We start from the raw sequence: 14,270 nt of genomic DNA, 5'->3' as shown, positions 1-14,270 counted from the left end.
AATATCTGCATTACTTTCAGCATCTTGAAGGATGTCCCTTGATTCAGACTTAACTTCTTCATCCTCCGTTCTTTTCTTCTTGTTCATGATCTTCCCCTGTAATGGGGTAAGCAACTTCTGTAAGGACCTGAAGTGTCACCTGCTCCACACCAATGTGTCCAGGACGGACACCATCAACCCCATCCTGCTGCATATCACTTTGGGTGCTGCCTTCATGATTTTTTCCACCTTTTTCTATGTCAACAGTAACTTTACCTTCTGCGTGTCAATTAACACTCTTAAGTTTTCCATCTTTTGTGTCAGTTCCAATGAACGCTTTTGAGCCACTTAGCACAAATCCGAACTCCTGAATATTTTCATTGTGAGTACTGTGCTGTTCTTTGTTCTGTTTATCTCCTTTGTTGTAACCATAGCTCAGTTTCCCATTATTGTGCCCTGCTCAGGACTGCCTGCCTTGTTGTCAATAAGGCCTCTTGCCCTCCTGGCCAAATCTGGGTAGGGTGATCTGAGAGAAACTCCTCAGCGTGTTTAGGCACTGCCCAAAATGTTTTGGCTGATTGAGGAAATTCTGTTTGCCATTGTCTTTAAACATTCAACCCTATATAACCATCCAAATGGTGAGGGGTCAATGGAATAACTTATGAACTAAATCCATTTGTTTCAGTAACTTTTGATTTTAACAGAATTGACTTCTACTGTAGACTGCTTAATATCTAATGCAGCCATGCACCTTCCCAACAAATACTGGTAATTATCAGGCTTGAAAAAGCGCTTATGTTCTGGAAGTATCGTTTCCTCCTCTGATAAACCTCCAGGTTTTCTTTGGAGGACCCTCCCCATCAAAATGTGTACTGTCTCTGGAGGGACTATAACGAACACATTTTGGGGCTGCTTTATTTCTCCAGGGTTTCACCTGGTGGTCTCCTGCTGCACTCTCCTGGCTGCAGCTAGATGGTAATTTATTTATTAATTAAGTTTTTATACCGCCAGCTCCCAGACAGGCCGGTTTGTGGCAGCTCACAACAATAAAAGCATAAAACAAGACGGCAAGATCACCATCTTGCCAATATGGCAACACAATACAATAGCACCCTTTAAAAGACAAATATGTCAGGTATAACAGCCCCTAATAGACCCAAATTCATCCTTCACCCATTCCTGGTAGTGTCAACAGATGTAAACTGGGGCAATGGATGGCCCCGGGAAGATCCAGATGCAGCAGAATAATCTGCTTCCCCCCCCCATCATTATGTGCTTTTGGGGCTACTTTATGCATTCAGTTCAGATCTCACCATTCTCATAATTCTTGTAATTAAATCAATAGACATTTCCTTATACCCAGAGGCATTTAGAAGAATTGGTTCTTATATGCTGCTTTTCTCTACCAGAAGAGGTCTCAAAGCAGCTTACAATTGCCTCCCCCTTTCCTCTTCCCACACTGTGAGGTAGGTGAGGCTGAGAGAGCTCTGATATTACTGTTCATTCAAAACACCTTTATCAGTACCGTGGGAAGTCCAGGATCACCCAAATGGCTGCATGTGGAAAAGAAGCAGGGAATCAAACCTGGCTCACCAGATTAAAAATCAGCGCTCCTAACCACTATACCATGCTGGCTCTGTTACAAAATAATATAAAAAACAGTTTTGTAGTACTAGTACAAACAAAAGCCATCTTTTCAGGCATCAGCTGATGGCTAGATAAAATCAATTATTTCACCTAGTTTCATACAAGACAGGAATTTGCACTATGATAAAGAGACTAAGGTCACCCAGCTGGCTGCATGTGAGAGAGTGCAGAATCAAACTTGGCTCGCCAGATTAGAAGTCCACACTCCTAACCACTAAACCAAGCTGGATACAACTAAAGATCAGGGGACTTCATAAATGGTTGCATTATCTCCACTTGTGCATTTCTAATATTACCACAAATAGTACCTGAAAGCACTGATAGAAACATAGAATAATAGAGTTGGAAGGGACCTCATGGGTCATCTAGTCCAACCCCCTGCACTATGCAGGACACTCACATCGCTCATATCGCTCATCTACTGTAACCTGCCACCCCTTTGCCTTCACAGAATCAGCCTCTCCGTCAGATGGCTATCTAGCCTCTGTTTAAACATTTCCAAAGATGGAGAACCCCCCCCGAGGAAGCCTGTCAGGAACTTCTTCCGGATGTTTAGATGGAATTTCTTTTGAATTAATTTCATCCCATTCTTTCTGGTCCCTCTGGGGCAAGAGAGAACAATTCTGCTCCATCCTCCATATAGCACCCTTTTAAAGACTTGAAGATGGTTATCAGATCCCCTCTCAGTCGTCTCCTCTCCAGGCTAAACAGACCAAGCTCCCCCAGCCTTTCTTCATATGTCATGGTCTCCAAACCTCTCACCATCTTTGCTGCCCTTTGAAGAGGGATGTTGACACGTTCCAGTTTGTCAACATCCCTCTTCAATTGGGGTGCCCAAAACTGAACACAGTACTCCAGGTGAGGCCAAACCAGAGCAAAGTGGTACCATCACCTCCCGTGATCTGGACACGATACTCCATTTGAAACAGCCTAAAATCCCATTTGAGTTTTTTGGCCACTAAGTCACACCGCTGACTCATGTTCAATGTCTACTAGATCCTTTCACACATGCTACTGCCAAGACAAGTCTCCCCCATTCACAGCCCATTTAGAAGTTTAGCTCTAAAAAGCACCTTTCCATATTAACAAGAGCTTCTACTGTTTGTTGTAGTACTGTGGCTCTAACAGTAAAACTAAGGGGGGAAACTTGCATTTTCAATCCACTTCTATAGACTAGAATGTGTCTGCTTGCTTGATGTAATTTCCCCCCAAATAAAAGCAAGCACTATTTCTTCAATGTATTGAAAATTTCCTTAATGAGACAGACAGATCTCACACGTGGCTGAAATCAGAGCTATAATGGAAAGAAATAAAAAGCCTAGTTTAGAATGATTAGATATACTGCAAGGAGACAGTAGGTATGAAACAAACAGGCCAGAAGAAAGCTTTCCCATAGATTCAAAAAGCCTTTCACATCCAAATTATACCAACAATTCTAAGTCATTTAAAATGATCCTTTAAAAAGACAAGTTAACGAAGCACATTTTTCTGTCTTCCCCCTCAAAATACTATAAGCTCAAGCAAAAAAAATGCATATATTTATCTCTGGCTCGCTTTGCTTTACCCCCAATAATCTCGAAGTTAACAATTTCAAGATGTCAGTTCCTTTTTAAGTAGTCTAAGACACTTGAGTTCAAGTTTACCAACTAATTCTTTGTAGCAAGTGTTGGAGAAACATCAAATAGCTTTCCAGCAATTGATATATTGATGCAACTGAAGTAGCAATGGAATCTTAAATGGGAGTCCTGCTATCTGTTCTCTGAACTGTGCTCTATGCAGTGCAGCCATTGAATCCTGGGTTGTACTTTTAAATAGCTTTCTCAAGAATCTGAGATCTGGAAAGTCCCTTCCCCCCAATAATACAGACTCCTCTGAAATCCTTGCAACTTTGCAGTACAGGTAATAGCCTGGCTCTCATCTTATTTCTGTAGGAAGAGGCTTAGGAATTCACTTATAAAAACATTGAAACCATAGCTATCCAAGTACGTGAGAAAGTGTCTCCACAGCATCAGTATGCCGGTCAGCTTTAGCAAAATCCAAATCTCCAATTTCTTCAGCTTTTCATTCTATGATACTGCTAGTTGTTACATTTAAATTCACTGGATATTTACTTCAAATGGATACTGGCAAAAATGCCTCCTACATATTAAAAAACAAAGAGGTTAGAAGTAAATGTTTTATTCTTTCAACTAAATTCCAGTACTACAAGGGCAGTAAAACAATGATACACTGAAAAATTGCAGCAATAAACATTTGTTAAAGACTGATAGAATAAATAAAAACTACAAAAATGAGAAATTATATAAACCCATTCTTAACCCCCCAAAAAGTCATGGAATACAGAAATGCCCTCCTTCACTATTTCACAGGCAGTACTGTGGGCTATTTTCTTAAAAGTTGTCCATGGATTACATTCTAATTTAACTGTGAATACAGCTTTGCAGTGCACAGTTATGAAAACCACACTAACTTCAGTCAGAAGTGTCATTCTACACTTTTATTTACACAACCAGTGAAGGGCAGAGTTCTAGTACACCAGCTTTAATCCTTTTACTTTTCAAACTTATTAACATAAGCCAAATTGTAATGATACAGCAAATGAGACCACTGGTATTAACAGGTAGCAAAGGTCCACATCCAGGTGGTACTGACATCAGGGAGCACTCCAAAACCAGTTGCTGCATAAGAGTGGTTGCCACTGACAAAAGCTTGAAGTAACCAGTGTATGTGGGGAGAGGGGGGAATATGGCATTGTTGCAAGTCTTTAAAGGACAGCTTGCAACAATAGAACAGGGTTTCAGGGCTGCCCACGTATGCAGAAAACATGATTCATGAAACATCTGAAAAGAAAAATAAAATAAAGTCAGGGATAACAGCTGACAATGTAACTGGAGACTGACACAATTACTAATCAACCCACCCATATTATATACAGCAAAGACAATTCAAAACATTTTCATAACACCTGCAGTTTTACAGGACAGTTTCCCTCCAGAAATGATTGCGTTTACATAAAAACTATGCAATACTGATTTGTTGGCAACCTTCTTTGACATTCAAGTGAAAAATGAAATACTTACAACTTGCAGGCTGTTCTCCATATCGTCGCATGATCTGGTCATGCGTGAACTTCACAAATGCGTCATATTGTTCTGTGAGCAGAGAATAGCTCAAATGAGTAACCAAACAAAAATAATATTCACAGTGAGCTGAACCCTATCAGAACTTACAAAAAAAGTGGGTACAACCACTAAGACAGGACTCGTTCCTGGCTGCCCTCTGTCAAACTAACAGGTTTTCCGCTGATCAGGAAGACTGGCAAGGACCTATGTTTTCTTTAGTCAATATGTGACTTAATTCCTCCTTCACAATTTCCTTCTACCTAGGTTGTCCAAGGGGTGAGATATTTCATTGGGTTTCACCTCATGGGACAGCCATTTTGAAGTGACACTCACTACCACATGTCAAAATTCCAAAGTTGCCTCCATGCTCAAAAAAGCCTGAGGACCACCATCTACAGCTTGCGATCATAGTGGAAATTTAACCTTTAGCCGTGGATAAGCCCTAAATGTGGTTTCCTGAGAGACTACCGCTAATGGTACTGGTGGAAGGAAGGTCTGGCACCCTTTGCCAATGGCAGTAAAAAACACCTATGCTGCTATTACATGAGGGTGAATACTGAGTGACTAGTGCAGGACAGTGATATCATTACTGGTGCTAGGCACTGTTAGCCACCCAGCAGCTGTGCCCCTTGACAATACTAGGACATCCTCAATGCTTCTGCTGACAGCTTTCAAAACTACTGGATCCAACTTCACTTGTTCCATGCTCAACCATGGCATCTGACTCTGCCAATTAGGGAACAGGGAAGTAAGCAAGAGACCACAAATCAAAACACAAGCACCTTTTTTCAAGTCTACATCAAGACAAAGGACCTAACTATTAAGCCCCCACTTTGCTCTCTTCCCATACCACAATACATATTCCTAATAGCAAATTTGAAGATGCAAGGAAGAAAATGGTTTCTTGTCCTAGGTAACTATTTAAATAACTGGGATAGCTGCAGTTAGTACCAGGATACCAATCTATGTTCTCAAGATTTTATACATTTCATCATACCTGCAAGTTTTGTGGTCAGGATTTCTTCATACTCTTCACGAATTTTTTCTTCGCGTTCTTTGAGTAAGCGTTCACAGATCATTCCAACTTGTCTGAGAGTAAAGAGGGGCTGTTCTTTTTTTAGTGGTGATGCTGCTGCAGATGAAGTACCTATGAATCAATATTTACAGAGATACAAGCATATCTTAATGAAAACTGGCCAGATACCTGTTCATTGTATACAATATATTTCCAGACATTTTGAGAATCTTATTATCAGACCTCATTAATTTGAGTCCTTTATTTTAGTCCAGAGCAAATTAGTTGCACTGTAGTCCCCTTAAAGCCAGTGAGACTTAAGTGGAACTACTTTTCCCTGGATCACAGCCACTTAGCAAAGGCCTCTAAACCTATGAATTTAATAAAATATCAGTGGCACAGGGCACAAGATGATTGCAACGGAGACTAAACTGCTAAAATCCATCTGCAACTATGTACAGGCATAAACACAATGCATCTATAAACCTATTTGTTTTCAAATATATTAAAAGCTCAACCATTTAGAACCCAACTGCATTGAGTTATGTAGGGTTATTCTTTTAAAAACTCACCTGGCAAAGCTGGTCCAGTAAGAAGAAATGCTTGTGACTGTGCATCAGTAGAACAACAGGGATCTGTCTGCTGAAAGTTTTCTAAGTGTCTCCTCTTCTGCATGCGTTTGTACTCCTGTTTTATATTGTACAGAATTTGTTCTGGAAGAAGGCAGAAAAGATTTATAGACTAACTGACCATTTCAAACTCTCAGCATTTTACATTACTTGGTGAAAAAAATCATAAAGCTTTACTACAATATTTCATGACTTGCTTTCTGAAACTGGGAAATTTTAAGCCAGTTACACTTAAAATGTTTTAGGTAGTTAAATTAAAATGTTCAATTTACCCAACTACAATATCTTAAATTTCACACACTCTTCCCCATTCAGATTCCCAGAATATAGGAAGTGAAGTAGAAGTCATTGCTCTTAGTGCCTTCTACACATACACACACACCATTAACTGAAAGGGGCCACTATTTATATGGTGACTTTCTATAGAACAGCCGTCGAGGCACAACATTCATTCTGAGATTCTGTGATGGCAATACTATAAAGCTGAATGCAACGTTTAGAAATATTTAAAGTCTGCCCCTTAATTTCACAGATTTTTTCACTATCCTGCATACTAGCACTCAGTCTTCAGGTCACTTATCTGCTAAAATACCTACGCTACTCATGCAATACTTATCTAAATCAACATGTGTTATACAGCTATTAGTGTCCATAACAGGCTAAACTCAGATGAGTCCCATGTCCCACATTGAGTCGCACACACATTGCTCCATATAGTATAATGCATCATTGCATACTGCATACATAACTGGCTCAATTGTATATAATTTGTTATTGCTCATTCTACTCCACCCTCAATTTACCAATTGCATTTTCAAGTATGCTGCCTATATGGACATTTATCTGCAGCCACAAATACCTATGGCACACCTTACAGATTTGAATTTTCTCTCTTATCAACTAGCAAACAAACAAAGCAGTCAGCACAGTATAACATTGGTTCCAAACTGGAGAATGCTGGTTAGGTGCTGGACTGGTTGGATGCTTTTCTCTCTGGATGAAAGAAGATTGAAAAGATACAACTGAAGGATCTTCACTGGGAACAGGAAGCAGACAATTCCTTGACAACCCAAAAATGTATCCCCAGTCAAGTGCTCAAACCCAGTAGTATGTAGGAAATGAAGCAGGCCAACTTCTCTACCTCTCCCCCAACTATTGCAACATCAAATACTCTTGAAACATGCCATGGCTGTTTTTCACAAATGCTTATTCATGACAGCCCAATGTATTATATTACACATGATGCTGCTAGGGGAATACTAGGGGGGCCTTGGTTAGAAAAATGGGAGGGGGATGAGAACCAAAAATTAAATGCAGAGAAAAGAAAAAGAGAGATTGTCTTTCATGAACCTTAAGAAAATGAAGCCAAATTACTCAGGGTTATCACAAGCATAAAATATAATCTCAGAAAAATAATGATCTGAAAATCTTATGGATGCTAGATCCTACTTTTGGGCCCTACCTTCCCAAACAGGGAATAATGCCAAAATTAAATGCAGCATCCCTACATGACTCAGAAGTGCCATATGCACATCATGGACACAACTCTATGGTTTTTGGACAAATTATTTTGCATCATGATCCCAAGATGCCTGCACTTCACATATATATTTTTGGCATTCCTCCACATTCCTGTTCACTCCCAATCCCTATCAGCAAGTCCAAGGGAACTGGCAACCCTATTCTTAGAATACGAGTTAGAAACATAATTTGGATACATTATTTACATTCAAATGATGCCAGTAATCTTGCAGTACCATTGATTCAAACTAAGGGTACTTTATTAGTAGTATGAAATTATGTGTTAATAGGCAAATCTTAGAAACAGATAAGGATGGATAAAAGTTGACTTTCTAGAGACTGGCTTGTACCAAAGACATTTGTAAATGTTTACCTTATGTTCATGAAAATTAAATTTAAATCAAAAAGACTTTTCTGTAAGGTAAAAAAAGAGGGATAGTTTGTATGGCTAATTGGGTCTAATGGTTTGAATCACTTAAAATTCCTTTAGATTCCAGAAAGAAAGGAATGTAACTTTTGAGTGGTAACTCATTTTCAAATTTTGGCAAAAAAATGATGGTTTGGGTCAAACCTTGAAATTAAGGTCACTTGAACCAAGACCCTGATCCAGGCCTCCCCATCCAATACTGAATAAAATCTCAACAGAGAAAGTAGTGTCTATTTTACCACGCTCCCAACTCGGAAAAAGAGGACACTCCACATTGAAAGGTACTTGTTTATGTGCAGATCCTATGTTAATATCAGCACTGCATGCAGAAACAGGGTTGCAGGGCATGGTGGGCAGCAGACAAAAATGTCGTAAGTCAACCCTTGCAGTGACTAAATTTATGCTCAAAGTAATCTTAAAGATATTCCCATCTATAAAAGCATTATTCCAACATGCTGGCACTTTCAAGTTATATTTGGCAAGTAAACCTTTAAAGGGAGAGATGATATGACTTGAGTGTCCCAAGAATTCTCCCTCAGAAAAGCAATTACTTGCTACTATGAGGCCTAAGACTGGCTAAGGATTTTCCCATTCCAGAGTAAACTCATCAAGGAAATCACCACAGCAAAACTCCTAAGCAGCAATTCGTGGATAATTATGATTACATTCCAATTTCTATACTGGTTCAATGAAGGCATGACCTCCATTGGAGTATAAAAGATGGTGCAAACAATAATTGTTGTTTGTCATTTCAATAAAGGTGACACACCACTTCCATTCCAAATGATGGCAATTACTTTGTCACCTCTAATTTCAGCCTGTGCTTGAAAGAGTTATAGTTAAGATTCAAGACCTGGCATTTCCAAGGCAGCTGCAATGACATTCATTCTTTATGATCCTCTCAGTTTCACTAAGGAGCATCTGAATACAAGGCAATGAGATCTGTTTAGTTACTGGGAAAATCTGCAAGTTGGTCATCCCAATGGCATCTCTATTTTTCCGGGGGGGGGGGGGAGGCAGTGTAATGAAAAATGTCAAACTATTGTAAAAAAAAGTAGACTTTTTTGAAGATGGGTTGGAAACTTGGATAGAGACATATGTATCAGGACACTGTTTTCACGTAGGTTTGAATAAGTCTTTTGCAAAGCGTGATTGACCAGGCATTTACCACTTGCAAGTCATTTTAAAGATTTCTTTTCTTTTACTTCTTCCTGCTGATACAGTTGCAGTTTTCCCCTAGAAACCCAACTATACTTCCTGACAAATGTTTGCATATATTTGCAAGTACAATAATTTGTATATTTAATACAAGGCACAGTTAAATTAGTTTTGAACAAATGAAATGAGATCAAGTTTTTTCTCCAAATTATAAAACTTCAAGATAGTGGAGAAAGCTTCAAAAATGTCAGAAGTACTTCTAGTGACTGATGATTGAATGTGTGAAGTTCCCCCACTGAAAACTGTTTGGAGGCGATACAATTATACATGTGCTTGGAGACCTGCAAAGGCTCATTTTCATATGCAAATCAGATGATAAACAGGCAGTGTAAAACATGCCTAAGGATCTAATAGTGTTCGAAATATAAAACCTCAAAAACATGTTTGATAACTTAAATTTAAAGGTCTTGCTTTGATAATTCATCCAGTTATTTTTAAACAAGTTTTCAGAGCCAGTAAACATACACACACACAGTAACACTTCAAACTTGGGGTCATATTTAATGTTCCAGTTTTTAAAAAGACACAAAGTAATCAAGGAGAAGGATTCTAGCCTCGTGTTCTCCATGACACCTAGGCAGATTATTATTTTTGTTTTTTGGCTGGAAGTCTAAGACAGAATAGTCCGAACAGGTTTGCCATCTCAGCTAGAACTCGGCCCTGGTATGCAATCTCAGCAGAACTCTATCAGAGGCTTACAATGGAAAGAGATTTTATCTTTATTAACTAATTTTTATTTCAAGGCCTATAGACAGTACAGGAATACTTCAGCCATTTATCACATATCTATTAAGCCTGTTCTGTAAATGTAGAGAAAATATCTAGCCAAAACTTGACAGGCAATCAATACACCTTGCATTATGGCCAGATTCCTGGTCTACAAGTTAAATCAACAGGAATTTAAAAAGCCAGGTCAGCGTCAAGACTACCAAAACCAACACAGCAGCTGCTCAAACATAAAGTATCTATTTGATGTAATATGTTTTGAACATTTGTTATTACTCCACCAGAAGCATTTATTTACAAATATCAATTATGCTGAATATAAAATCTTCAATGTTGTGAATTCAACTACTCTATCTGAAAAGAATGCCTATGGGTCAGTCAGCAACATAGTTATGCAGAACACTAGGAGTACAAAAAATATCCTTGGATATATTTTTGTATATATTTTTGTATTAGTAGCCATGTTGTTGGCATGACTTACTGATGTATGCAGCAGTTTTCAAGAACAAACAAAAGCTTCTAGAATTGATCCTATATGAAATTTCTGTTGATTAAAGGCTTTCTCCCCATGGAGTTCTCGGTCGTCCCACTGTTGCAGTCCAAAATGCACCCCAAAATGCTGCTGAGGAAGGGAGTTGAAGCATTTCGAAAAGTGCCTATGCAATGTTAGATGGGATCCAAGCCAGTGTCTTCATATACATTCTAAGGCGTTTACTTGTTCTTAAGATGTGTAACCAAATCTCAGCACTGACAGTGATCGTGGGTGCACCCGGCGAACCCTGTGATGCGTGCACTACAGCCCTTAAATGGGAAGACTCTCTGAAAGGAAACAGGGCTAACAAAATAGTTATGCTGGATGGTAGCAGCATAAAGGATGTTCTCAGATCTTTAATCTATATATTGCATTAGAGGGGTTGTTTTAGTGTAAAAGCTACTACCATATTTATTCAAAAGACTATCAATCTCCACAAAATATAATTGTAACTTGTATGTGAATGTAAGACATCCCATCTTAAATGACACGGGGGGGGGGAGAAATCTAGTCTTGAATTTGGATAACTACTCTAATACAAAAAGCAACCTGAATGCTATTATGACAGCATTGTGGCCAAGCCTTGCATCATAGCTATGTAAGGAACTGTGCATTTCACAAAGAAGCCAATGTTACTGGACATTCAGCAATATACATAAACACATCCATTGACCTTTAGAACTGTCCCAATACTAGGTCTGTCACTAGACAGCTTCTGGACTTTCTTACATATTAAACACATTTTAATATGTCGTGTTTAATTTACTGAAGAGTCATATTAAACACTGGCTGAAATGTTCACAGGATTTATGCTTAAGTGGTCTAATTCAAATCTAAAGAAATCTAAATAAATAAATAATTAAAAAAACATCATATAGCACCAGTTTCTTATGGAATATTTAGCTATTTGGGGTTTCATAACTTTTATCAGACTACTCTAACTGTTGCAAAAATTTACTAAGCAGCTCCACATTAAGATTTCCTTTGAAGAAACTTGGCTGCTTTCAGATGACCCTTCCAATTAAAACTGATTCAGCTTTGTCTGGATTTACTTCCTGCGTAATAACTTGTCCATATTTTACTTAAACATTGAAAACCACAACAGAATCCCTAAGCAAGAACATGCTTAACATAGATTTTTCAAGAACCTTGTTTCTCTAGGACACACTTCTACCCACCACCACCTCCATGACCCATAGATCACATCCATTAATCAGTTTTTCAACTCACACCTATACTATCATAGTAGAGATGTTTTTTCTTGATTCATCCAAAACACTTAAAATAGCTTTCCCCCTTACACTAGCAATGTTTAGTTGTTTCAGTCATACTATGTTATAATCCTAAAGCCACTGATTTGACAGAATTTGTGTTAAAGGTATTAAACCTTTGAGCTTAGACCATGGTATCAAACATTTCAAAATGAGGGCTAGCTTGAAAGGTAATGTTAATTCACATATATTGTGATTACTTCAGTTCAGGTTCACCGTTTTGCAAATTTACTAAGAAATGGGATCAAAGGACCAATTCAAATAACTGCGTGCCATGTGACAACTGCAACCATTTTGTAGTTATAGAAAACTCTTAACAAATTTCTTATCACTTGAAGCGAAACTTTACCTACCAAAAATTAACCAGGACAAGTAATTTAAAGACCACAGTTCTACAAAGATCAGCACAACTAAAGATGAAACCCAACATACAATTTAAAAAAATATAAATCTAGAATACTGAAAATGAGGGAAGGGGGGAAACATCAGAAAACAAAAAGGATTATGAATGTTGAATTTATCCAAGACTCTAGCTCAGACGGGTTAAATTCTACTATGTTGCGGTCTGACCATGGAAACTCCAAAAGCGTTTACACAGTACACTTTGAGGCCAGCATTATAGACTGCTATAAGTGTGTCCTAGGAGAAGATGGCCCGATTGACTCTTAACAGTTCACAGACATTAAAAACGCTTCCTCATCACAATGGACGACTTCTGAAAATCACTCAAGGCGCAGACAATATATACGGCCTAATAAAATCGCGTCTTAGAAAAATTGGGCCGACCTCTCTGAGTAATGTGGGAGACCTGAGCTCAACGGGGGGGGGGGGGCGCAATTCTTTTGTTGCTGAATCGGCCCCTGCCACTGCCCAAGCGGCCTCCGTGCGTGATTGATGAGAGCCCCCGCTCGGCGTGCGGAGGGGGAGGCGGCGGCGCGGCCGCCTCGGCTCAGGCAACACACTCACGCCCCAGAGTTAATGGCTGCAACAAATCGATTGCCTGTACGGGGAGGAAGAGAAAGGCGAGCAGACAATCGGGAGGGGCGGGGAGGGGGACCCTCGGCCAGGCAAGATGCCGGCTTCCTCGGAGGCGGCGATATCTCCGGTTCCTCTTTCTCTCCCCCTGCCCTCCCTCGGGGGTGGGGTGGGGAGAAGGTGCCCCCCCTCCGGGATGGCCCCCTTCCGCTGCAGGCAGGCAGGCAGGCAGAGGAGCAGGAGAGGCGGCCTCGACCCTCCCCGCTGTTCAGGCGCCTACCGGCTCGGCCCCACCGCCAGCCCCCTTCAGCGGCCTCTCCCGTACATGCCACTTCCCCGCCCCCACCCCGGCGAGAGCGGCCATTTCCATTGTGCCGACTCGGCGGCGAAAGCCAGGGGGGGGAGGGCGGGGAGGCGAAAGTGGAGGCCGGGCTTCGGCAGCCCCGGCAGGTGAAGGAGGCGGCAGACCCCCCTCCCCCGGGACCCCCCGCCTCGCCCCCTTCCTCCTCCTCCTCCCCCCCCGCCCGCGGCCGCACCCAGCCTCCCCCCTCCCCCCCCCGGCCTGCGGCTACCTGTGGTGAGGCGAGTGGACACTTCCCCGAAAGGCGAGGGCTCCATGCGCAGGTACTTCTGCGGGGACGAGGCGAAGGAGGCCGCGGAGGAGGCGGCGGCGGAGGACGACGAGGCCGCCGAGGCGGACAATGGGGCGCAGCGCCGCCGCTTCGGCGAGGCCGGGCTCAGCAGCGGGTCGAACTCCAGAGTCCGTTTCAAAGTGGCCCCGCAGGCCATGGCCGGGCCGGCGAGGAGGAGGACGAGGAAGGGGAGGAAGGAGGGGGGGCGGCGGCTGGGCCGGCTGGGCCTTCCTCCGCAGCGAGCGCGCGGCCGGAGAAGGGCGCCGCTTCAGCCCCCGGCGTGCCGCGTCAGGCTCGGGGGGGCCCCGCTACGCGCCGCCGCGGCTTTCTTCTTGCCGGCGGCCTGAGTCTCCAGGGAGCGGCCCGGAGCTCCTGCCCCGGCTGGACTCTGGGGCTCCGCCCGCGGCAAATCCTCCCCGGGCCGTATCCGGGAGGGCGTCTGGGCCGGCGGGAGCGCCTGGATGGGAGGCTACCCGGCCCGGGTCGGCCGATGAGGAGCGATGGCGCTGACGGAGCGACGCCGCGTCTGTGACTCTCCCACACCAGCAATATGGCGTCAATAACAACGCCGCTGAT

General features: G+C 41.8%; 1 protein-coding gene across 1 annotated transcript; it reads right to left on the bottom strand.

Annotated features, from left to right (window-relative positions):
• Window positions 1-3,788: 3,788 nt before the first annotated feature.
• Window positions 3,789-14,243, bottom strand: AKIRIN2 (akirin 2). Its single transcript, XM_077304903.1, has 5 exons — window positions 13,635-14,243; window positions 6,336-6,476; window positions 5,746-5,895; window positions 4,707-4,778; window positions 3,789-4,466 (listed from the first exon to the last, which is right to left on the bottom strand). Exons 1-5 carry the CDS (start codon window positions 13,849-13,851, stop codon window positions 4,456-4,458), a joined length of 591 nt encoding a protein of 196 aa, XP_077161018.1. The 5' UTR covers window positions 13,852-14,243; the 3' UTR covers window positions 3,789-4,455.
• Between the last annotated feature and the right edge of the window lie 27 nt (window positions 14,244-14,270).

This window comes from Paroedura picta, chromosome 1 (assembly GCF_049243985.1).
Source record: "Paroedura picta isolate Pp20150507F chromosome 1, Ppicta_v3.0, whole genome shotgun sequence".
In the NCBI taxonomy this organism is placed as follows: Eukaryota; Metazoa; Chordata; class Lepidosauria; order Squamata; family Gekkonidae; genus Paroedura; species Paroedura picta.
The sequence above is the reverse complement of the archived record's forward strand: the minus strand, read 5'-3'. Positions and strand labels throughout refer to the sequence as shown.